This window comes from Phodopus roborovskii, unplaced genomic scaffold (genome assembly GCF_943737965.1).
Source record: "Phodopus roborovskii unplaced genomic scaffold, PHOROB, whole genome shotgun sequence".
NCBI classification, from domain to species: Eukaryota; Metazoa; Chordata; class Mammalia; order Rodentia; family Cricetidae; genus Phodopus; species Phodopus roborovskii.
In genome coordinates, this window is record NW_026126611.1 from 14,535,382 (window position 1) to 14,561,071 (window position 25,690).

General features: G+C 40.8%; 1 protein-coding gene across 1 annotated transcript in view; it reads right to left on the reverse strand.

Moving 5' to 3' along the window:
• The window catches only part of Adgb (androglobin), a 95,499-nt gene that overhangs the window by 15,821 nt on the left and 53,988 nt on the right, over window positions 1-25,690 (reverse strand). Inside the window, exons 14-30 of the mRNA XM_051206085.1 lie at window positions 25,467-25,503; window positions 24,015-24,198; window positions 22,882-22,945; window positions 20,607-20,709; window positions 19,187-19,328; window positions 17,478-17,592; window positions 15,633-15,800; window positions 14,370-14,505; window positions 13,666-13,803; window positions 10,947-11,040; window positions 10,086-10,220; window positions 9,454-9,607; window positions 6,077-6,264; window positions 3,436-3,620; window positions 2,617-2,816; window positions 929-1,040; window positions 315-344 (exon numbers count right to left, since the gene is read on the reverse strand). Of these exons, the coding sequence (XP_051062042.1) occupies window positions 315-344; window positions 929-1,040; window positions 2,617-2,816; window positions 3,436-3,620; window positions 6,077-6,264; window positions 9,454-9,607; window positions 10,086-10,220; window positions 10,947-11,040; window positions 13,666-13,803; window positions 14,370-14,505; window positions 15,633-15,800; window positions 17,478-17,592; window positions 19,187-19,328; window positions 20,607-20,709; window positions 22,882-22,945; window positions 24,015-24,198; window positions 25,467-25,503 (2,185 nt within the window). The remainder of the gene's footprint in view (window positions 1-314; window positions 345-928; window positions 1,041-2,616; window positions 2,817-3,435; window positions 3,621-6,076; window positions 6,265-9,453; window positions 9,608-10,085; window positions 10,221-10,946; window positions 11,041-13,665; window positions 13,804-14,369; window positions 14,506-15,632; window positions 15,801-17,477; window positions 17,593-19,186; window positions 19,329-20,606; window positions 20,710-22,881; window positions 22,946-24,014; window positions 24,199-25,466; window positions 25,504-25,690) is intronic.

Below are 25,690 nucleotides of genomic sequence, written 5' to 3' on the forward strand. Positions count from 1 at the left end.
ATAGGGAACTCAAGGAATAGACCACTCAGGCTAACAAGAAAGCTTGAGTCTTATCCTTTGCTCTACCATAATTCTAAGCTTCCAGGGTTTCAATTTGATGTTTATTGACACTATTAATTATCCCAGAAGAGCTTTGGGGAACACCGAAGCATACACAGTATTGTGCTTTTTCTCTATTATTTTTACTTATGCATGCAATTGTGGATACTTTATTTGCATATAAATCTCAAGCATAACACATTTTTTGAGTCAGTGCTTCACTTTGCAACCGTAGATACCTGTAATTTTGGAAACCACAATGGCCTTGAACTCACCGAGATCTGCCTGCCTTTGTCTTCTGAGTGCTGAAATTAAACACATGTACCTTCAGAGTCTATATTATTATTATTCTTTTCTAATAACTATGGGTAATATAATTTTATAAACAAAGGTTTCTTATTTCTTGAAAGTGTCACAAGTATAATTGATGCATATGTTTTGCTAAGTAGGCAAAACATGGCCTCATAAATATGCAAGGCCTAATGATGGGATATTTTTATTTTTCATAAATTATACAGTAACATATTGAAATGTAATCAATATGACAAAATATGAGGATATAGACTGTGAGCAATAACATTTAATAATTGTGTGATCCACTTGTTATTCAGCACATAAGATACAGTGGTATGAGTAATATTTAAAGTGTGCCACTAGAGATAAAGCTCAGAATTAACATCTGACTGCTATCGCAGAACACCAGCACTCTATCCCCAGCACCCACACGGAAGCTCACCATCACCTGTAATTATAGTTTCAGGAGCTCCAACACCCTCTTTAGACGTCCACAGTCACTGGACATGCACATGGTGTATTTACATATATGCCAGCAAAATACCCATACGCATAAAATAAAATAAATATTTTTAAAGTATCTAGGGTGACATACCTTTGATGTCAATTTTCTCCAAGTCTTTTAGTGCTTGAACAAATGTCTGCTGAGTTTCAGTGAGAGGCCAGCTGTTAAACATCACCAAGCACTGTATGATATACTTGTAGCACTGTGAATGGGAAGGCACTGAGTCAGGACAACCAAAAGAATCTACACAGTAGGGGTATTGGAAGATGTATTAGGTGAAGCTTATACTGTGTCCTTTTATGAACTATACAATCATAGGTTAATTAAATGAGACTTTCTGTGTTGGCTTGAATAAGAACGGTCCCCATAGGCTCACGTTTCAACGCTTGGTGCCAAGGTGGTAGAGCAGTGTTGGAAAGGAGTAGGAGATGTGGCTTGTTGGAGGAGGTGCGTCCTTGAGGGTGGGCCTTGAGGTTTCAAAAGCCCATGCCAGACCCAGTCTCTCTGCCTTCAACTTGCAGATAAGATGCTAGCTCTCACCCACTGACTCAGTGCCTTGGCTGCCTGCTGGCATGCTGCCCGCCATGATGGTCACAGACTCTGAGTGTGTAAGCGAGCCTCGATTACATGCTTCATTTTATAGGTTACCTTGGTCATGGTGTCTCTTCACAGCACTAAAACAGTAACAAAGGCAACCTCAAACACACAGCAGAAATCCATATAACATTCTCCATCCCAGCCATGGCCTCCATCATCCACATCTCTTGTTTTTAATCAGTGCAGCTGGCATAAAGTAAAATCTCATGTCTGCCATATTTCCAGCCTTTCTTAGATTGTAAACCAGTCCCCTGCATCGTCTGTTATTACTTTAATGGACTAAAATTTCTCACTTAAATCTGCAGTGCAGCTGGAACTCACCTTTATTTATAGTGTTAGCTGTGATGAAAGGCAAAAAAAGGTCCCTAGCCTTAAATAGGTTACCTTTTCTCCTTTGGCTGATGGTTTCACCTCCATATTTTTTAAAAGCATGTTTCTTTTTATGCTGGCTAGTTTTATGTTAACTTTGAGGGGCTCTAACAGGCCTAAAGCCTAAACACGGTAAACATGGCACCGACAGGTATTGCCTTTTACCCTTTCTCCCCCTTGCTAAACTGTTAGAGTATATTCCTACAGCTAGTCACCAAGGTCTATTCCCTTATTTGGCCACTCACTCTCTCGTGAGACTGAACACCAGCTGCCATGTAGGTGCTGGAAGAGCAGAGGCTCTGGAGAGCCATCTCTCCAACCCCTTATAATTAGAAATTTGAGACCCTCCCAATGGTTCTTATTTTGCTACTCAGCTATGCATCAAACCTTTCAATTGGATTATTGACTTACCTTTTGTGTACACTGTTCTAATAGCCCTTCATTTTTTTTTTCAGTTGGGTAGTTTGGTACCCATGTTAATTAATTGATTCATCCTTCTTTTCATTTTTACATGTGTCTGGGATGATGTCTGAGTAGTGTGACCTTGAGCATCATCACTGTTATGCTCCAGTCCCTGTTTACATCGTTACAGATTCTTCCCCGTCTTCCTGTCCTTTGAACAATTTGCTCATTCCGTGTACCAGGGCATGGGTGTGTGTGGGTGCATTTGTCTGTGAGTGTGCATGCGGAGGCCAGAGTTTTCCAGTTTTGCCTAGGAAAACTGGCTCTAGGATCTGACTGTCTCAGTTTCCCAGCAGAGAGATACATTATACCAACTGAGTCATCTTCCTAGCCCCACCCCGTTTATGTACCTGTTGTGGTGTGCTAGAGTTCTCTTCTACATTTGTGATGTTCAGAAGCTCTTCCTCCAGCAGAGGCAGACCTGTATCTACTGCCACGCTTCCAGGTCTGCCCTTGAAGGATTTCTGACTTGTTTGGCCGGACTTTTTCTTGGTCATCACTTCTGGTTCCTTTTTGGGTGAAGGGTGAGATAAGAGAATTTGCTTGCTAGCTAAAAAAGGGAAATAATATGTTAGCATATTTGATTGCATTGGTACTGCTGATTAAATAGACTACATATATACTTAGAGAATATGGTGTACTTAAAAGGACATGCTTCTTTTGAGAATATGGAACCTTTCAAATGTTCTGGTCTTAAGAGATATTTATTACAAATGTTCAAGTGAGGCTGGAAAGATGATGCTTCAGTTAAGAGCACACGCTACTCCTGAAGAGGATCCTGGTTTATTTCCCAGCATCCACCGGGTACCTTAAAACTACAGTAGCTCCAGTTCCAGGAGATCCAAGTCCTTCTTTTTGCCTCTGTAGGACCAGGAATGTGCATTTATACATGTAGGCAAACACTCACATGCATACACAAATATTTAAAAATAAAAGCAGGCTCATGTATAAGGAATACATTTTTCTCAAAGTAGTCAGTAGAGGAAAGTCATGACCAATCTATTGGTTTTTGGAGCGTAGTTAGATACATAATTACAATGGCATCTCTGGGGTCAAGTATGGTGTCAGATGCCAAGTTTTACTTTCCATTTTAAACTAAACATTTTAAACGCCCCAGCAACACAAGCATCTGTTCATGAATGCAGTCCACACTCCAGGCAGGTACTTACACTGGGAGCTCAACGCTCTTTCACTCCCCAGGAAGTAGAAGGCGGGGATGATGGCTTGCCCTTTGCCCATGGTGCTCACCATGATGTCCTCACTTTCCAGCACCTGCAGCTTGATGAAGGCATCGGGCTTGGATGTGCGGACCTGTATTGTAATACACTGTGCCACTGTCACTTTAATGGAGTACCTATTGTGAGAAAGGTTGAGCTTTAACGAACAAGCACACTGACCTTGATACAGGAAATGGTGAGATGTTCTCCTTTGATTGGAAGTAAAGCACTTTGCAAGGCCCACGGACATGCTAAAATATTAGTGATTACAGACTCTGACAAAGGAGCCCAATGTACAGTCAAGAAAAACAGTAGCATGTTTCCATTAATAGAAAATTCCAAGTAGGAGATGAATCTTTTTGTTAAGTATGAAGTGAAGCCACTTATGAAACAGGATGGATCTGAAAACCACCTTGACAGTTATGTGACAGCCACTACATGTCACTTATAATCATAAGTGGACAAAACATATGGTGCCTTTGAAGCATCTCTTCAATACAATAAAATCTAGAAAACAATAGTTTGTTTCTTTTTCTGGGCACCACAGAAGATGCCCAATAAGGAGCAGCCTTTAACTAAGTAAATGGCCAAGTATTCACATGAGTGACCCCTGAACAAGCATAAAACAGCTAACGAGCATTACATAACACTCCATGAAATGTCACAGCCACAAAGCTGTGGCTGTCACGATTTTCAAAGTGGTAAACCATAGCCAGAAAGAAGTGATAGGAGGGAGAAGCAAGAATATGTGTTGCGTCTGATTATGAATGGCATTTATATATTTAATGTGTTCTCTCAGTTCATGTGAAAGAACAATTTTCTTTTAAAGTGAGAAGATATTTAATGCAGGCCAACTATGATTTGGACACTATACTAGTTTCCATGTTGAAAGGACATGTATCTGGCCTTTGGTTAGTCTGGCTGTCATCTCTTAGAGGTCTGCTCTAAGGGGAAATGGGGGGTGGATGCATCTGGGGGAGAGGGGAGTTGGGGAGGTAGCTCAGAGAAGTGGAGAGAGGAGAAACTGTGTTCGGGATGTATTCTATGAAATAAGAATCTGTTTTCAATAAAACTAAATTAAAAAGCATTAACTCTCATAGAGGTCGATGCACAACTAATCAGCTAAAATGTGTACACACTACATAAAATGCTTAGCACAGGAATGGTCAACTACTTATATTGCAGATTTCAATGCAAGGGGTTCACATTTTGAAAATTATCATTAATTTTTTTTCACAGTGGCACAACGAAGATGGAATGTCACACATCAGGGATGTATTCTAGGAAAAGGAAATTGTACAGCTTACATATCTGGAGGCAACCTTTTGTTCTATTGAGAGGCAGTCCTGGCTAGTGGTGGGTGGCTGGGCAAGGGCATTAAACGTTAGACTCTGGAGCTTGAGTTTTACTCTACAGTCAGTGGAAAATTAAAACCCATTTTACAGCAATTGTAAATATGTATGTTAGTAGTAAAGGATAAACATATAAATTCACAAGGGCAAGTTACGGCGATGTCCTAAGAGAAATATAATGGAGTCCGAGATTAGAGAAACAGCTTTCTGTAACAAACACGATGAAACGCCTAACATAGGGCAGGATCACTGGGAAGAGATGGGACACACAGAAAGGGTCTGTATATCAGCATTAGAATGCACACAAGCAACTGTGAAAGAAAGGGAGCCAGTGCTAGGACCATGCAAGGTGATCATGAAAAGAAGTTTGGAGAGACAAACAAGGACACACCCCTACACACACACACACACACACACACACACACACACACACACACACACACGAGAGTAGCCACAGATAGGGCAGAGTGAGGAGAAAGTCAAATTGAAAGACCACCACTATGCTTATTGCCTGTTTAAATTGCTCTTGCTAATTTGCCAAGGTCAAGTTATGAGAAAAGTACTGGAGGGAACCAGGTGCTGCTCTCATCCAACGCCAACCAAATATCTGTGGTCTGCAGCTTGGACCAAAGCAAGGTCAGCAGGACAGTGTCCAGTATGCTGAGATAGTCATAACTGAATTCTTAGTATTATTTGTGCCCAACCCAAATAACCAACTGTCCTTGGTTAACTACAACTGCTACATTTAGATGAAACAATGAAATCCCTGTAACCATGCTTCTGCTTCTGTAAGCCTGCTTCTTGCCACCCCAACCCTATATAAACTGCCTGAGTTTTAACCTCAGCATGCTCAGTCCCCCGAAAGACTGAAGTGTCCACAGGTACCTGTGTAAACAATAAACAACCTCTTGCACTTGCATCCAGTGGTCTGGTCTCGTCTCTTGGGGGCAAGGGCCTTCCCCCTGACAGGCTCCAAACTCTTGGGGTCTCTAGGGGTCTTTCAAAATAACCATAAGAGATCAGAAAGAATCTCTAGTGACAGTCAAGTAAAATGAACCCTAAGAAATGATATTAGCATTATTTGAAATTCTATCGGTTTGATTGAGCAGCCATTTAGCCAAGGCAGTGTTAGTTATTTCCATAAAATTACAGAAATAAAAGTTTAATGCATTCAGAATTATGAATTCATTTTAACAAAGATATTAATATTTTAAAGAGCACTGTCTATCATATGCTTGTACCTGAACAGGATTTTCTTGTCATTAGGGATGTAGTAGTCTCTGATCTCCTTTATGGTGAAGGTGTTGCATGGAGCGTCTCGGGAGAGAAATGGAAGTGGGTTGTACGAGCCAATGAGCCGCAGTTTCCATCGTGTACCTGACACGTATGCATCACCAGTGTATGCTTCGGCCACAAAGGTGTATCCCTTCTAAAAGAGAAGGCAATCACACACATATGATTCACATTGCCAAGAGTCTCTCAAATATGCGGTCCATACATTCAAATAAATGTGCTATTGTATTGATATCCCCATGGAGATCAGGATCTCCTAACAACCATCAAGATGTTAATGTTATGTTTAAAATCCTCCTTAGAAATAATTGTCTTAGGGCTGAGGGTGTACCCAAGTGGTAGGATGTTTGCTTAGCTTGTGTGAATCCCTGGCTTAGATAAATAAATGCTGGGAAATCTCAAAGGCCAGTGTTCTAAATCCCACTGTTTCGTCTTTGCGGAATTATGACAGAGTACAGGAAATAAGTATTTGTTTAATTGAAAAAAGCATATACATTTGCAAGCCTCATTCCAATAAGAATCCTTATCAAGCTTTAAAGGATGAAAGATGAAAATCCAAAGGAACAAAGCCAACAAGTAAATAATGACAAAGCTGTTGAATTTCATGTGGGGCAGGATGCCTCTTGATGAGGGCTCCAGTCCTGTAACCAAGTTCAGTATCACCCAGGACTACATTTAATGTTTGCATTAGCTTCAGACATCCTTTGTGTAGGTAAAGATGGTCACCTGTCCCTAGAGACCCTCTCTGGGACATCACATCAAGATGGTTCATCAACACCACAGCAAATTGTTTAATAGTAAAGACAGAAGGATAGAAATGCCTCATAGGCTGGGCCATGGTGGTGCGTGACTTTAACCCCAGCACTTGGGAGAGAGGCAGGCAGATCTTGGTGAGTTCAAGGCTAGCCTGGTCTACAGAGCTAGTTCCAGGACAGCTAGGACTGTTACACAGAGAAATCCTGTCTCAAAAGAACAATAAACAAATAAATAAATAAATGAAAATGAAAATGAAAAAAAATGCCTTATAGAAAAACAAGGGTTTCAATGTACAATAATGTATTTCTGTATTCCAAGATATGTTTTGTGGAATATTGACCCACTTCATTTTATTGAAATAGCTTTCCATGTGCTCCAGCACATTTGAGAAGTAGTGTATATTTTTTCCTTTCTGAAGATATGGGTACGCATATGTTGTCATGCTTGTCAGGTTCCAGAGTGTTAATACAGTCACAGACCACAGAGAGAGCAAAGACTTAAGCAATAATTTTCTTTGTATCAGATTTGTTCTCAGGTAACATTCGTTATGGTGTCACATTTTACCTGATGTCATAAATAATTTGCAAGTACAGACCCTGAGAATCCTGAAGAAATGACAAGCCATATCAAAAAGGAAAAAAACGTCATGGAAAGCTAGTTCTCTATCCCCACGTGTCTACCTTTTCTTGCACAGGGCTCCCGTTTTCTTCCCTAAAGGTTAGATAGATACAGAGGGTCAAAGAGCCATGAGGGAAGGTTGGGAGTATTTGATGCAATCTGAATCTGCAATGTGAAATAATAGTTAAAGGGAGATGGAATGAGCTTCTGTATGTTGACTCAGCTTGCACCCTTGAGAGAAATTCCTGTGATTTAGCCTTAGTTTAGAGAGCCAGCTATGCTAAAACACAAAACAAACACACACACACACACACACACACACACACACACACACACACAAAGAAACTCAAAACTACATACACATAGCCGAAACATGTGAATTCAATATTCTTTAAGTGTCCCTTACAAAATTAAGTATCAATGACCAATATTAAATAACTTATTTGGTGAAAGAGGGATCATCTCCAGATTTCGATGGCATCTATGATCTTGTTAGACTCTTCCTTTAGACCAAGGGTTCTCAACATGTGGTTCATGAACCCTTTGGGGGTTGAATGACCCTTTCACAGGGGTTGCTGAGACCATTGGAAAACACATTAAGATTCTTAACAGTCGCAGAATTACAGTTATGAAGAAACAATGAAAAATAATTTTAAGTTTGGAGGTCAGCACATCATAAGGAACTGAATTAAAGGGTTGAAGAATTAGAGAGGCTGACAACCATTTCTTTAGACAAAACCATTTCCTTGCTTTTGAGCTTTCTTATTTTTTAATATTAGTGGTCACATATTAAATTGTTTCTGTTTAACAGAAATCTAAGTCAAATTTGGTAAGTGACAATGCAAAACTTATCTATGTGTAAAAAGAAATTTGTTATGCATGGAAGGGCTTGCATTCTTTTCTAACATTGGACTTAATATAGGACATTCTTCTGTAGAAGGTAGCATTCACAGGTAAGGGAAATTTCACAATCCTGGAATTCTTGATGAAATGTCACACATTAGGCCATGAAGGAGAATATAGAGGAAGAAATATAGTGGGTTAAATTAAGTGCCAAAGGCATGCTTGATATGTGGAAAATGATGTTACCAAAATAAAGGAAATATGAACATCATTTCAACAAGTACTAAACAAAATGACCATAAATTAAAATGGTAGTTTCTTGTTGAATTAATATATTTTGTATCTATTCTTTATCCTTCTGCAGTCAATATTCATTAGACATTCATTAGATAGGTATGTCTAGTTTACTTAAAATAATGTGTGAGATTATAGGCTGAAACGAACTTCAAAAGAAAAATACAATCATAATCCACAGGGGAAAATGACCAAGTTCAAAACCACAGGGCTAAAGAATGGAAGTTAGGAGCAAAAATAGCTCTCTTCATTTGTAGCCCCTGTTCACTACACTTGTCATGATTCCCTTATGGAGAAAGTGACTGAAAACATGAAGAGGAGATTAAAATACCCAGAGAGGAAACATCTAACAGAAGGCCAGCATCTCTCACCCATTCAGCAGGCAGTCTATATGCTTCTTGGCCTGATAAAGTCAAGCTACCTTCAAAGAATTAAATGGGGGGGCGGGGCTTGTGATCCCAGTGCCCACCCCCCTCCCCAACCCCCCACCTCTGCTCCCACTACCACCACCACCACCAAATGCTTAAAAGTAGAACAAAGGCTACATGTAAGATAGAGACAAGGCTGGCCTGTTTCTGTATAGGACCAAATGAACTCCTGGGATCCATTTCTGTTTTAAAATCAATGTTTTCAACAATGGGCATGCGCAGTGTGTTCTTTCTGGCATTCGAAGTATGCCGCAGCTTTCAGTCTCATTAAAATAATGGACTCTTCCTCCCGTGTAGACTGGAAGCTCAGATGCCTGCCACACGCACTGGCTTATGGGCTCCCATTCGCCACTGATCTAACATCTGGAGGTACATGCTGCACCTACCTTGTTTTTGGGGTAAAGGTAAGGCACCACCTTCTGAAACACCTTCGGCACTTGCTCCATCGTGTCATTGTTAACAACGTGCAGCATGCAGATTGGGACTGTGGTGTATACTTTGGGCAGTAAGATCATATCTTGAGGAACCAAAAACGTTTCTCTGTAATCACAAAAGCACCGGCCTTTCTTAGAACGACTCTCGATGCTTTAAACAGAATTTAACCCCACAGGATCTTTGTAAATCCTAAAAATTGCAAGTAACTAAAAGGCTTGCAAATCTTTTCCATTTCAAGTTATTATTACCATGTTGCTTGATGTACAAATACAAACTCCGATTTTATTCAACATTTATAATTTGTACCCAACATGATATTGTTTGGAAATAAATGTTATCTAATTACACTGGTTAACATATTCACCATAATCTATAAGTTGTTTACCTTTTCATATTTTTATTTAAGGACTATTGATAAAAATTCTCTGATATCCTATCATATACGTATATGGATGGAAAACTTGCAGCCAAATATGAACGCAGTCTACAGGCTTATACTTTTACTGCTAAGCACACTTTTAGTCCTGAAACTGCAGGTCTGAACATTGCATGCCATCTGAAGATGGGCCCATGCACCACTTACCTGAATATTATAAACCAAGAATTTGGTGGCTGGTCGGGATAATTCACTGTGTAGTCAGCAAAGGCCATCTTGGTTTCTTCATCTTGATAGCATGGGTAAGACTCCATAGATTTACACTTGCTCTTAAACATTAGTCTAGAAATGGGAAAGCAACGTGAGTATAGATGACAAGGCCCTTTTGAAATAAACTCCATTTACAGAAGTAACCGTTGAGAGAGCAAAATATCAGATGCCCCTGTTTTCCCGACTGAGGTCAGAGAGGCCCTGTGTGAGCTGTGGCAACGGGCACCGAAGAAGAGAGGCACATTCAGGGTCAGTCTCGAGTGACACCTTCCAGGGGCGCTTGCCGTTGCCTGATGAGTTTAACTGCGGGAGAATGTAATTCCCAAGCAAGGGAGCAAGTCATGGTCATAGACGGGAAAGGAGGCTGGCTGTCTAAGCTCTAGAGTGAGAAGACAGAAGCAGGCTAAGCAGAGGATCCAGATGTTGGAGCTTGTGAGGTTAATAATGTGAGCAATGGGTTTGGGAAATTCAGTGATGAAAAAATGATGGACACAAAGGAGAGTATAGTGTTAGGATTTTCTTCCTGTATGTTTTCTGGCTCATGGAACTGACTGAAATGAATCATGACATCTGTCTGCTCCCTGCACAAAAGCCTGTGGTATTTTCCACAACAGGGTGGGAACTGATGTGATGGATTCCTCCTCCCCTCCTGCCCGAGTGTGGATCTAGCCTTAAACACCAGAAATCTTGGATCTTTTCCACAGTCTGATATCTTGGATAGATAGCCATATAGGAAAGTTCTTTACTGAAAATGGAGAAGTATTCCTTAGCTAGAAGAGGTCTAGAGGTGTTCTTTACCTTAGGAGAGAAAGTGCATACTGCTCCATATTTATGTCTAATACGGCCCAAATTTTCTGAAGTGTATCTGCAACGCTGGCATTTTCCTTTGTGTCTAAATAATAATAATAATAATAATAGTAATATTAAACATTAAATCCATAAGATGTCTGAACAACGATCTTGTGCACTGTGCTCATTTTGCAGATAAAGACTTTGTAATCCCCTGCAGGAAGCATGTAGGCTTTTGTGCCCACAGGTAAGTGCTAGAAAAAGCAGGAATGTTAAACAAACAGGGTTGTGTCTTCAAAGAAAAAGATGATAACCTGCATCCTAGCCAGAAGGCTGTGAATGGATGTGGTGAGGCTAGAAACCTCTGAGCTATTGCTGTGGCCAGGTCACATCAGCTACCCCAGATCCTATCCTAAGTTTGTTTATCTTGAGCTTATCTTCTTCAGTTAATCTACAGAACCTGTCTGTATGCACAGTGTCCCATCACATGATATAGTCATGTCTTAAGCTTTGTTGTGTACTTGGGATTGAATTAATTATTACTAGGGAACTTTGTCCAAATTGTGCTGTGGTCAATGCCTAAAATAGACTACCAGGGGTCAGACTCCCGAAGTTTGAATGGACACCAGCTCCTGAGTCCTGCTGAACTGGACTTCCTTCTTGCCTCTTGTGGATCGACACTCTGCTGACCATGGTGTTTGCAGAGACCTCCACAATCCACAAGTAAGATAGCTCCAGGCTCTCCAGTTTTGTAAGCAGTAAAAGAATGTTTAAACCGTAGAGCTATAAATGTCTAGATGAGAGCATTGCTCACAGTATTCAGCTGTTTCCTCTCATCTTTAGCCTGAAAACATATGGGTTCTTGGATGTTTAAGAGACTCATGAAACAGTTTGCATAAGGAGATCTTCTATCACACCAAAAACTCCTGTGGAAGACCTTAGCTTACCAAAAGCAACTACCTAATTATTGTAAAGAATACACCTGGCTGGATGGCATGAACCTCACTTAGTCTATGGCACTGTCCACCAATGGCTCCACAGTAGATGAATGGGAAGGTGAAATTCTATCATGAGTAAGCATCTCAGAGTCAACGTGTCAGAAACATGCACTCCCAGGTTTCCTTGTTGTCCTGGAGCTATCCCCTGCTCTTCAGGATCTGACATGGGAGCCATGGCATATTTGCTTATCTGTTGTGCACCTGATATAATAGGGCTGAAGCTTCAGTTGTTGGGCCAGCTTCTCTGAGACTGTCCCTATCATGGCCATGTCCCCCTGACATCCATTCAATGAATATGAGTGGGGTGAAATAACTAAATTATGAAATTGCTTGACTTTTTTGCAGTTCCCACAATAAAAGAGTCACAATATGAAAGTCATTGTTATTACTTATAGAGAGAATCAAAATCATCATATGAATATAATAGTTGCTACTCATAGAGAGAACCACATTTTACCATATAATGAATTTGATGAATGTGTTTGTTCTCTAATGAAGAACATGAAAATCAAATAATTGTAATTTACTTCTATCTCTAGCTTATTCTTTCTACGTTCCCTTCTCTCCCTCCCTCCCTCCCTCCTGCCCCTCTTCCCTTCCATCCCTTTCTTAATATGGTACCTTAGTACTTCTTAGTGCTGGATCATACCCACATTTGTAATATTTTTCTATCACACACTATTTAATATATGTTTTTTAAAACCTTTGGTTATCCAGACTTTCAGCTCCCTAGACAAAAAATTCACTATTGTCACTAAATATTTTCCATAGTTATTTTTATAACAAAATGCTTCAGTAAACTAAAAAGTTCTCTCCAAGACAAAAAGTCAGTGGATATTATGTGATAGAAATGGTGATTTAATACACCTTTTGAATTTTCATCTGAAATAGGCATTTGTCCCCCACAATTCATTTGATATACCTGAAAACATTTCACTTCACAAATATTAGAGCATACAGAAACATTTTTGCCTCTAAATTAACCTCAGCCTCATCATGCATGGAAGCACCAGTATTCTTTACTCAATTCTGTGACATTCAGTCTAAAATGGACAATGATCTCCTACTTGGCTGAAGCTGTTGCAACCAAACTAGGGATGGTTGAAACTAACTCACAATAGATTCAGAAATTAAGCTGATCCTTTTCCCAGTGATTCAAGAAAATACATTCTGTTTCAGTGTTTAGTGTGTGGTATCAGTGCATGCGTGGACACACGTGTGCAATGGACACATGCATGTATGCACATACACGTGGGTGCCAGAAGTTGATGTCAGCTGTCTTTTTATTTACCAAGGCAGGGTCTTTTACAGAACCCAAGCTCTCCAAGGTGGCTCATCTGGCTGAACATCTGAGCACAGGGACAGCCTCTGTCTGACTCCCAAGTGCTGGGCCTATTGTGTCACCACACCTGTATAACTTTTCTGCAGAATCTGGGATCTGAACTCCAATTGTCATGCTTGTGCAGAATGTGCTTTTCCACCTTACTGCCCCAGCCCTGACATTTATCCTTTCAGCAAATATTCATTGTATGTGCCTGGCATCTCAGACACTGATTCTCATTTTGAGAATGAGAACGTGAACTCTGAGCATCTCTCTGCCTCAGCGGATTTCAGTACTGAATAGATAAATTCCTTCTGCAAAGCAGGGTGACTCTAACATACCTGCATGCACATAACGAGACACCCATTCCCCTACATGAGGGTCCATTTCAAGGATCTAAAAACCATACCTGGCATTCTGGCTTTCATGAGCATCCTGACATAGGTCCCTTTCCATACGGATTGAATCTTCACTGCGGCAGCTATTTCCTCGGGAGAATACTCCTTCTCATTTATTGGCATACAGTATTTAAGGTCAACCCACTCCGCTGGCAAGAAAAAGACAAACACTAGGTTGGGGTTTATATTTAATCTTTTCTGAAAAGTTTAATGCCTGTGACTGTGGAAGCCTTCAGACATAGAAAATTCCAGAAGGATGGACTGAACATCTCGCTTCACATTGTCTACTGAGCTCAGGTACATGTCTAGAGGGAAAGAACATGTATGAAACTGTGATGTTTCAATGACCTGCCTTGGATTCCCATCAGAAAATATCCAGAAGCTTCTCACAGAACTGAAAGGAAACAGAATAGTGAGAACAGAATGTGGTAAGAGGAAGGAAGACAACTGAATTGGGGCAGCTCTCCAAAAGTTCCTTAATTCATACCAGGTAGGTCAATGACGAATATACAGGAATTCTGGGTTCCCCGGAAAGCATATATGATAAGAGTTAGGGAGTCCTACCAGCAGACCTTGGTAACCCTTGGAACATCATAGAGAAGGCTTGAACTCAATGGCTGTCTGGCAGATCTGTTGTCTCTGCTACCCTACAGCTGAACATACCCTTTAAAAATTATCTCCACTTGATGCTCAGATGCTTAAAATGAATCAGTACCTAAGGAGACATCCTCTACCAAGGAATCCAGTAAGTCGGTGTCTAAAACCATAGCCCGAAATGCAAATTTGAAGTTCAAAGGAGGCTTGGATACTTGAGATTTTTTCATTAAACGCCACAATGATATGTGGAAAACCTGAAAAAGATAAAATATTCACACAGGACAACACACACACGCACACACACAATTATAATAGTGGCACAATCTAGGTTGGACAATGTATGGAGCTGAGTTGTTCTTCACTGTTGACAGCATATATGTAAAAGTTGCATCTGTTTGAATGTGTGACATTTGCCATTGTACACACATGATTGTCTGGAATATAAACTGTATTCTACCTTGATGCTCATACAACAATAAAATGGTTTCTTTCTCCTCTGTTTGGCAAGGTTCTCTTCTAGGTTGGGTGCAGTCTTAGTTTACACTTTGCCAACAGCATCCAACATCAGTTTACATGTGACTAACAATAAAATAAACTTTTAGTGCAAAGAAATTTTTACTTGTGCTTATATTAAGCATGCTGTATACTATTAGTTTACACTAAATTACAGTTTAATTGGATGACCTATATGTTTCATTCTGGCTATGAATCCCTTCTGTCAAAGGTCATGTGATAATGTCTGAGGCATATTCTGTTGTCAAAATTGGATGCTGTTGGCATATGCAGTGAAAACAAGTCATCGGTAACACACTGCACAGTGCACGAGGCATTCTCATAACAAAAAATAATTTGGCTTGAATGTCAATAGCATGGACATTAAGAAATATAGACAAAAAAAAAAAAAAAAGAAAAAAGATGTCACCCACTTGCTGTGCAGCTGGGGTGAACCAGAACATTCTTCCTCAGGAGACAAATAGAAGTACCCTGACCTCCCTTCCCCAGGCTGTCTAGGAAGCCAGAATGCTACTCAGCCCCAGCAGAAACTTCTGTTATAAGAGTGTTGAGGCTAATGTTCCTGAGGCCAACTTGAACTATTGGAAAAAAACAGTGCTGGGGGAATGCCCAAATTTTCTCTCCTTTATGATAAAGGAGACATCCTTCACAGCCTAGCAGGAACCTCTGGATAAGTCAGCCTCAGTAGCCCATAGCCACTATTATCATATTCTTTAATTAATTTCATTCCCTTTCTCATCTCATAGATTCCTAGAATCACTTTCCAAGGAAACAGTTCCCATGCAAACCGCTTCTCCAGCTAGACTCAGCATTCGGAGTTCATCTCATGCATCTTTCCTGCTGTGAGCCTAGGACCGGAAATGCTTACCCGGAAGTGCTGAGTAGTGAGTTCTTTGTTGCAGAGGGGGATAGGGTAGTGAGCCGCTTGTAGATCCCTCAGAGCTGCGGTCAATTTACCTTTGTCTTTGAAACTAGCAATCACATTTCCAACCGCTTTCATAATTATTAGAGCCTGCTCTGTAAATCTGTAGCTCTCCTGTGAAGACAGCACACATGTAGCAGCCATCCACATGTCTGGTTAAGGGCAACTAAGTCCACAAATGTTCAACCTCCAGGGAAGAAAATCCTGGGCTATATGATTGACTCAAGGCTATTTTATCTGTAGAGAACAGACTAGACTGAGCATTTGATTGGATGCTATGGTCTGGGAGACATGAAGCAAGGGCTAGGAGTCCTAGGAAAAGAACATCAGAGAAGCACTAACCGTGCAATGAAATCAGGGAAAACTCCATAGTATTAATGTAGAGTTAGTTCTGAATGACGTCTAAGATGTTAGGCTGATGAAGACTGGGATTTTGAAGACTGAAGGGCAGAGAAGACTCCAGGGAGAGGGTCTTGCAAGATGTAAAAAATGCAAATCAAACCAAACCAAACAAACAAACAAGAATACCAGAAGGTGGACTAGCTTGGGTTGCTGGCTCCCTCCAGTTACTCATTTTGGGGAAACAAGAAGGGCTCCAGATTGACAGAGATTCCAGGAATCAACCCAATCTGAGATGTTTGAAGACTGTCCTGGTGTGTATTGGGTAGTGCTGGAATTGCCTGTCACAGCACATGCCTGCTTAGAGAAAGTCAGGAGAACTGAGACATCTTTATTGTTTTTCTAGGGGTTGCCATAGTGCAGTCATTGCTCCATGGATGCCCACAGGACTGACTAGGCTTCCCACATTTGCTCCATCTGGAGTTTTCAGCTTGTTTTCTTGGGTTTTTAGTTTGTTTGATCTTGATTCTTTAGTGAATTATTTGCTATGGGATAATCCTTTTTGTAAGCTTTGTCTTTGCCAAGGTGCCTTCTGAATGGTTTAATAAAGAGCTGAATGGCCAATAGCTAGGCTGGAAGAAGCTAGACAGGACTTATGAGGAAAGAGAGAAATTCAGGGTATGAATCTATACTAGCAGAGACACGGAGGGAATCAAACATATATACTGAAGGAGAGGTATGTGGCAGAATGTAAATTAATAGAAATAGGTTAATTTAAATTATAAGAGCTAGTAGGACAAGTCCAAGCTAAGGCCAAGCTTTCATAATTATTAAGTCTTTGTGTCGTTATTTGGGGGCTGGTGATCCAAATGAGTATGTGCTACTACAGTACTAGAGATGAGGAAGTACCATGAGTCATATAGCAGAAAATACCAGTTCTAACCTATCCTAGGCACAGGCATAGACAATGGACACTGAAAACAAGGTTTTTAGTAGACTTGCTGCACCCGTTTTCTCTTATAGCAGAGAAAGGAGCAAGGGACACCAAAGAAGACAAAGGAGAGAGGGAAGACGTGATTGACATTTCCAGGAAGTCACAAGGAATACAGTGAATCCTGGGGATACCCTCAGAGTAAGGAAAGGATTCAAGGGGGAGGACCACTCCAACTAAATGGCCTTCAAAAGGATGTCATTAGTGCTTTATCCCTCCAAAGGACCAATGCATCTCCCTGAGATCATGACAGAAATGAAAGATGTAACAGAATTTCCCTTCAGACCTTAAATTGTAAATTGTACAGATTACATCTGAACATTTCTTAAAAGATATATGGATAGTTTAATCGATTTTAGAAAGAGGGGTATAAGTTAAATACATTGTAAAAATCAAAATAAGATGGAGTTTATACTTTTGGAACCAGAGGGAGAAAGTAGAAGCTTTGCTATGATATTTACCGGCTCAAAGTTGGGCAGTACAACATCTTCATCTCCGATGACAAATGTCACCATGCTGCAGACATTTATGGCATGTCCCACTGGTGAATATGCACTGAAGAGTAGCATGTGCCTCCTAGAGAGAATGAACACCATGTGAAGACCCGTGCTTCCTCTGCTAGCTACTTGATCAGAGTTTTAAGTCAAAAGTTAGTGAAGAGTGCATATATATATGTGTGTGTGTGTGTGTGTGTGTGTGTGTGTGTGTGTGTGTGTATTGTGTGTGAGAGAGCTTATATATGTATATATGTATATATATTCGCACACCTTTGGATTTCTACTCTCACCTTCAGATATCATTTTTACTGACTGCAGAACACAGAAATATTAAGACACAAATGGCAAACTTTCACACAGTGAAGATGCCTCCCACATACTGTGCTGCTAAAGAGGATTCCTGACATTTTTTCTCATGTGAGTGTGGGGTGTTGCAGGTTTACAAACACATCATTCCACGTATGTGCATTCTTTCCTTCCCATCTACTGTCTATATCACTGAAGACAGAGACAATCACTTTCCTCAGTCACAGGCCATTTAGACTCTTAAGAGAATGCACAGAACACCCTTATGGCTTAGGGTCTGTATGGGGAGATGCAACTGCAAGACTTTCCTTTTTTAAATACCTTGACTTTGGTGTGTCAACAGTTGTATTAGTGCTGCTCAATCTGTGGGTCATGACGCCTTTGAGGGTGAAACTACCTTTCACATGGGTTGCCCAAGACCATTAGAAAACACATATTTACACTACAGTTTGTAACAGTAACAAAATTGCAGTTATGAAATAGGAATGAAATAATTTTATGGTTAGGGGTCACCACAATATGAGGAACTGTATTAAAGGGTCGCAGCATTAGGAAGGTTGAGAACCACTGAGTTAGACAGTCTCACAAAATTAATTTGATTTCTAAAGAACCTCTCCACAGAGTCTAGATTAAAAAAATGATGCTTTTAAAATTTTGTACCACTTTTTAGATTTTCTAGGTGCATAATACACATTGTTTTATCATTTAATGATGCTGCTTGGGATCTGATTTCTACACACAGTCCATACTTTCCACTGATCACACACAATTACAAAGACTGAACATGAGGGGGAAAATCTAGTAAAAATATTTTTCATTTGAAATATAAGACAGTCTCCCTAATTTTTTATACTAAAATCAAGAAAACACTTCCACTGTGTGTAATTTCCTTTGAACAAAGAGTGTGATGCATTTGCCTAGTCTTAACCAGAATTAAAGACAACATCTAGCAAAAACACACCACAGGTGAAATTACAGGTTGGTAGGAAGAAATTCTTTTACAATCTAAATGGAATCAAATGTAAATGGAATCAAATGTAAATTAAATCAAAGAACAGTAAGATATATGAGAACACAAGAGAGGTTGTTAATGGATTCATTTTAGAAACTTCTGGGTTTAAGCAGGTTTAAGCCATGTCCTTTACATGTTCAGCCCCAGATCTCCCAAAAACGAGTCCTCGAAAAGAGCATCCAGTGTGGCTCTGCGAATGGCATTCATTGGTAGGATTTTGTCTTTCAAGAATCCCAATGATGGACAGGTGCCTTATTTAATCACTTCAAGGAACAATAATGTAGAACTCCCATTGCTTATTTATTAGTTAACAGTCTCAAAGACATAAACTTGGGAAAATGAAGCCAGACCCTACCCGACAGGCAGGCGCACCATGACAGCCTTCGTAGCATAGGTGTGGATCCTCAAAACTGAACTGAGAGGCTTCAGGGACTTCCAGGTGATGGCTTCAGCCGTCAGGAGTCCAGGCTCCACATGAGGACTGTCTTTTGTCAAAGCTTTGGGAGGAAGGAGATGTGATGGAATGACCGTGGAAGGAAAGTCAGCCTCCACTTGGGTGGCTTTCTGTCCAGTCACTGCACACATAATCATGAAGGTGAATTGGGTACTGATGGTATTCTAAAAGCATTCCTGAAATACCAGGAGCTAAATATATGAGCATGGGATGCTCTTCCTCATCATTTCCTCAGACAGAAAAACTAGGATGAGAAAACTGAGAGAACAGTACATGTAGACATGTTTCTTCATGGTCTGCTACTATTTTATTATCATATCTATTTTCATCATTAGAATGTCTCCTCAGATGCAACTGTAATGGGAAAATAGTATAACACACAGAATGATAAAAGATTTCCAAGATGATATTAAAATCAAAGTATGTCCTTGTCTACCTAAATGTTTGTCTTTCAAATTCTAAGTCTTTGAATTAGAAGCTGCGAGGAACAAAGATTACATCAAACAAGTGTTTATTTAAATTTGCATCAATAATTATTTTTCATTGATGGCTAAAAACACAGCATGTCTGGTAGGGCGACAAAAAGATATAACTGTAGCAGTTGGCTAGAGAAGTTATTGAAGAGTAGGGGGAAAGAGGTCATGAAAAGATTTATGGACATATAAAGACTGGTACCACATAGGTGGATGGAGGGCTTGTTAGAGTCAAGAATTATAAGGCTGGGAGTGTAGAGATATCAAACTCTGGAGAGAGATTTAATGAGAATTTATTTACTGAATTTAAATTAGTCTGAGACCAGCTTTAACTCAATCCATGTGCAGCACTTTGAAGGGCTTAGTTATTTCCCATAAGCCTCCACACATAAATATCTCTCTGACTGAACATCACCACACTGGGGGACAAGCCTCCCATACATCACCTGAGGGGAAAGGGGACCAAAAGTCACGGAAGAACCCAAAATGGGCTAAAGGGAAAGATTATTTTTGATTATTGTCAGATCAAGTAACAAAGAAAAATGATGGCAGGTAGCGGTGGAAAAAAAAAAAAAAAAAAAAAAAAAACAGCAACACTGAGCATGCCAAAGACAAAGACATGAACAAGAGACAGTGACCAAGAGGGAATTAGGTGACAAGAGTCAGCATGGCCCCCAGGTTGGAGGAGCAAGGGCAACGGAGGTGGTGGCAGGAGCAGGCCTTTGTAATTCCTGATGACTACCAAGAGATGGCTTCATCACTATGGACTGAGAGCCCTGTTGTTACATGTTTCCTAGCCCATCTGTGCTCTGGGCATCCAGATGATCGCCCTCTCAGAACCCTCTTACCTCCAGATTCCCCCCAGCGCACCAAAGCAGAAAAGCAAACCAGTAGTTCGATAGGCTTCAGGCTGTCCACAAACAGATAGTAGGGCACACGTTCTTCTGAGAACTGCAAGAAATCAGAGCAGCCATCAAGCTTACCAGTCCATTCATCCATCCATCCATCAGTCCATGAGAGGGAAGTTCACGCATAGTGAGAAACTCACTGCATACTATGGACCACAGTCCATACATTACAGGTCTAATAAGAGGACGTAAGTCCGTGCCATAATCCGTGGCAGCTGGGGCATCGGAAGAGTCTGGCTGCTGAATTAGGAAACTCTTCTCCGTAAACAAAAATAATGGAACTGCCCATTCTAGGAATAACATGGTGAGAAAGAGAGCAGGCTGAGGGCAGAAAGTCAGCTACAGGCGGGCAAGAAAGCATGCTAGCAAATGAAATTGCCTAATAGGGACTCAGGCATTTTGCAGAGTGTAACGGGGGGGGGGGGGGGGGGGGACAAAGAACACCTCACTCTTTTTTTTTTTTTTCTAGTCTTCTCTCAAGATCTTCAGAAATATGACCATGGTTTGCTGGTGTCCAGAATGAGGATTTTGTCTTAGAGATATAGAAAAGTGTTTGGTCTGGTCAGAGTTCTTTGGGAAGTCAGTCATATATGGCTGCATGGTTAGGACTTCAGTGTATCCTACTGGGAACCATGAGTAGTCCTAAATCCCTCATATACAGCTACATGGTTAGGACTTCCATCTGTGGAGGACTATGGGTAGTCCTAATTCCCAAGAAAATGCAAATTGGGATGAATGGGTCGACACAAAGTTTGCAGGTAGCACAGCCAGGATTGGAAACCAAGCCTGACTCTAACACTGTACTGATGCCTACTGCCTAGTTATTGCTTCTCAGCTCCACAGGTCTATAACATCATTTTGAAGGATGGCAAACATAAACATAGTAAGCAAATTTAGTTGTCACTATGCTTTGGAAGTGTGTCATAGACATGCTACTTTACCACAATATTTCAACAACCAGTTAGTAAGGAACGATGTCTCTAATCACACCGTAAGAAAGGAAATCTTGTCATTCATAAACTATAAAAGAATTGCTAGAAAGGTTTGGCATGGCATGAGATCAAAATCACTGCTTCCTCCAGCATATTCTATTAGACACCATCCAGCCATATATTTCATGTTTCCCAGAGATATTGACAGTTGTTGCAAATACTCACTACTTGCGTGTGAAAGGCTTTGGATCGTCCAGCCCGATATCTGTCTATTAGAAGAAGGCCCTGCCAGGGACTCCTTTTTAAAGTTCCGCAGCTGGGGCCCTGACAGTGCTCAAAGCCATTCATGAATGACTTCAAAGATGTCTTTCCATTCTGACACTGAGCATTGAGAGAGTATCTGAGGGGCGCGCTGTGGCTAGGACCATCAGGGTCAGTGACTGAAGCAGGAAAGCCTGGCCTCAGACCGCAGCCAACCATTCCTCTCAGGTTCAAGAGGAAGCTATACGCTCCAGTGTCTAAGAAAAGTATTTTCTCACAGCCATGTACTCCACAAACATTCAGAGGAATGAAAGAGTTACATAGGCATGTCACCTTGTTTGGCTAAACGGACCTTTTTCTCTCTCTCTCTCTTATTTTACATACGATCCCAGTTCCCTCTCCCTCCCTCCCTCGGCCCCTTTCATTCCCCCTAAACCCCCTTCCATCCCACCCATCCCCCGACTCCACAGGGAGGGTGAGGCCTTCCAGGAGGGATCAACAAAATCTGTCAAGTCATTTGGAGTAGGGACTAGGCCCTCCCTCCTGTCTCTAGGCTAAGGGAGTGTCCCTCCATGGGGAATGTGTTCCCAAAGTCAATGGACCCTTTTTAAAGGAAAAAAATAATTATTTACAATCACTTTATAAAAAAAACATTAGAACAAAGAAAAATTGACCATGCTTCTACATATGCACATATATTTAAAAAGGTTGCTAGGTGTCAAAAAGTATGAACTCTATTTAGTAAGTGACAGCCAACAACTATCATTTACTGAAAGGTCCTCTTCTAAGTGTCTTACATACATTGTCTCAATTATATCCCAACCTGTGGATGACTGCTCTGGGAAGCAAATTAGTCAAGCATCACTTATGGTCTGGACAAAGGGTAATTAAAAACCTGAAAAGTGATATATCAAATATAATTGTGTAAAATATTTAGAAATGCTTGAGACACTTAAAAGTATGTTTTAGTGAGGTCATTCTGCATAAACCTCATGTATAAAAAGAAAGCTTAATGCTCTTACCTTGAATTCTGATTTTTGAAAATTAAAACAATAAGAACTTGGCTTATGGAAAATATAAATGTGGCTGAAAAAGAGAACATTAATAACAGGTTATTGCCATTACATGCAAAGCTAATATACTACATGCTTAGCTTCTTAGACTTAAATATTATAGGCAGAAAACTTCTTTAAAAAAAGGAAAAACCTGCTACACTTGTCCTACAGAGACAAAATGATCTCAGTGGGTAAAATTCATCTTAAATATTTGAGAAGGCCCGGAGACTGACTAGGGTGGGGTTTGATAATGTGCCATGTGGATATCAGTGTGTTCATTATTCCCTTCAGGCATCAGATGGGAGCCAGTGCAGTGACCCCCCTGCCAGACATTACTTGAGGAGAGTCCCAATAGATCTGGGAATTAATTCCAAAGACGAGGGGAAAGAAAGATTGTAGGAGTCAGAGGGGTTGGAGAACCACCTGGAGGGCATGAGCTACCAAATCAACTAAGCAGAGCTCACATGAGTTCCCAGAGACCGAAGGGCAAGCATGGGGCCCACACGAGTCTTCACCAGGGCCTTGGCATATCTGTTATGGCTGTTAGCTTGGTGTTTTTGTGGAACTCCTAACAGTGGCTGCTGGTGTATTGCTGACTCTTTTTTTTTTTTTTTTTTTTTTTTTTTTTTTGTTGCCTGCTCTTAAAACTCTTTTCCTCCTATTGGAATGCCTTCTCCAGCCTTGATATGAGGGGTTTTTTTGTCTTGTCTTAATATACATATTGTTTTGTTCTTTTTTGGCTGTTGTCTCTTGGAGGCCTGCTTTTTTCTGAAGAAGAAACAGAACGGGGGAGGGAGGGAGGAAGAAGACGATCTGGGACATAGAGGAGGAGCTAGGAGTACTGGGGGGAGGGGAAACTGTGGTCGGGATGCATTATATGAGGGAAGAACTTATTTCCAATAAAAAGGAAACCTATTTGATATTATACTAGCTCCCGGCGGATCTTGACTTTCCTCTCTTGAATGACACTTAAGAATCAATAGGTCATATGACCGATATATAAACATACAAAAGCAGAGCCTGCTATGAGCCTGCAGGATACTACAGCTCTCTATTGACTTAGGAGAACCCAGCCAGCTGAATGCCACATGAGTACTTACTGGAAACACACACAAAAGTCTTCAAAATCTAACCATATTTCTTTGGAAGCACCGTCACTTATTGTTGCCAATTCCTCCTGTGACTTGTCCTGTGTCGCTGTGGTAAGGCTGATCAAATCCCTTTCTAAATTAGTAGCCTCGGGTAGGTGGGGGTCACCCAGTGACAGCTCTATCTGTTCGTCTGGGGAAGGGAGAAGACAAATGTGTCAAGCACATCTCACACTGTTAAATGACAGGCTTTTAAAGTATGGAACAATGAATGATAGTCCTAGTTACAGGAAATCAGGGCTACACTCACTTATATGTAGGCCTAAGGGTTATGAAGGTATAGTTCACACACTTACAATTTTATAATCAGGAAATGAGATCACTTTAGTTAAGTTTGGGGACATATTCTTTGTGAATTTCCAGGTCGTGACACATATTAATTAGATCATAGGCTTAAAATCTGCTCCAGAGATGTTCTTGTAAGGGACGGCCCTGGGACTGGAGAGATGGCTTAGCAGTTAAGAGCACTGGCTGCTCTTCCAGAGGTCCTGAGTTCAATCCCCAGCAACCGTATGGTGGCTCCCAACCATTTATAATCAGGTCTGATGTCCTCTTCTGTTATGCAAGCATGCAGACAAATAGAGTACTCGCTACTTTAAAAAAATGCATACATAAATAAATCTTAAGGAAAAAGTTTATCTGGGCATTAATCCCAGGCAGAGGCAGATCAGTCTCTCTAAGTTCAAGGCCAGCCTGGTCTACAGAAAGAGTTCTAGGACAGCCAAGGGTACACAGAGAAACTATGTCTTGAAAAAAAAAAAAAAAAAAAAAAAAAGTAGGGGGAGGAAGAGGAACAATCCAGGGTACAGAAGGCAAAGTGAAAACATGACAAGTCTGTTGCCCCTGACGTGTTCAGACAGCCCTTTAATTACTCCACTCAGTGACTCTGTAACCTCAGTTAATATCTGTCAAGTACTGTCAAAAAACTCATGTGGAGTCTTGAACGACATTTCTTTTGGATTTGAGTCTTGCCTAAGTCTTTAGTTAGTAACAGGAATTGGCAATGGTTCCTGTATTTTGACCACAGCATGCAAACATTAAAAGGCATGAGCTTGTAGACACCCGCCTAAACTCAGTAACCTAGAGAATTAAGAGCTTGAGGCCAACTGGGACCTCAGTGAGTTGTAGGCCAGTCTGGACGCTGTCTCCCATGAAATAGAGCAACAAAATAAAATGATCACAGGCACTTGCCTCACAGACCCTTAATTGCCTCGTCTCCATTTCTACTTTAGTTTGAATTTAACCTGAGACACTGTCGCGTGTTCCCAGTCTGGAGTAGATTAGAGTTAGGAAAATACAGGAGAGGCTCATGTAGGAGAAGGTAGAACTAAGTCTGTTTAGAAGCAAGACTTGTGTGCGCCTTGTTATGCCTGGGAGAGGAAAAACGTGAGGGGAAGACTCGCTTACCTTTTCCAGGTATAGTTTGCGATATAACATTTCCCTGCAAAGTGAAAGCCAACAATTATATACATAATTGCCCAAATTAGGGTAGTATGCAGCTGTTTAATGGTGCATAGGAAGCATGGACCAGGAGGGACAAATGGGGGACTTGTACAGTGGAAGGCTATCCCACTTTCTAAGTTGTCACAGATGCACACGGTTGGCAGGTTAGTGGAGTTCTTTCTGCT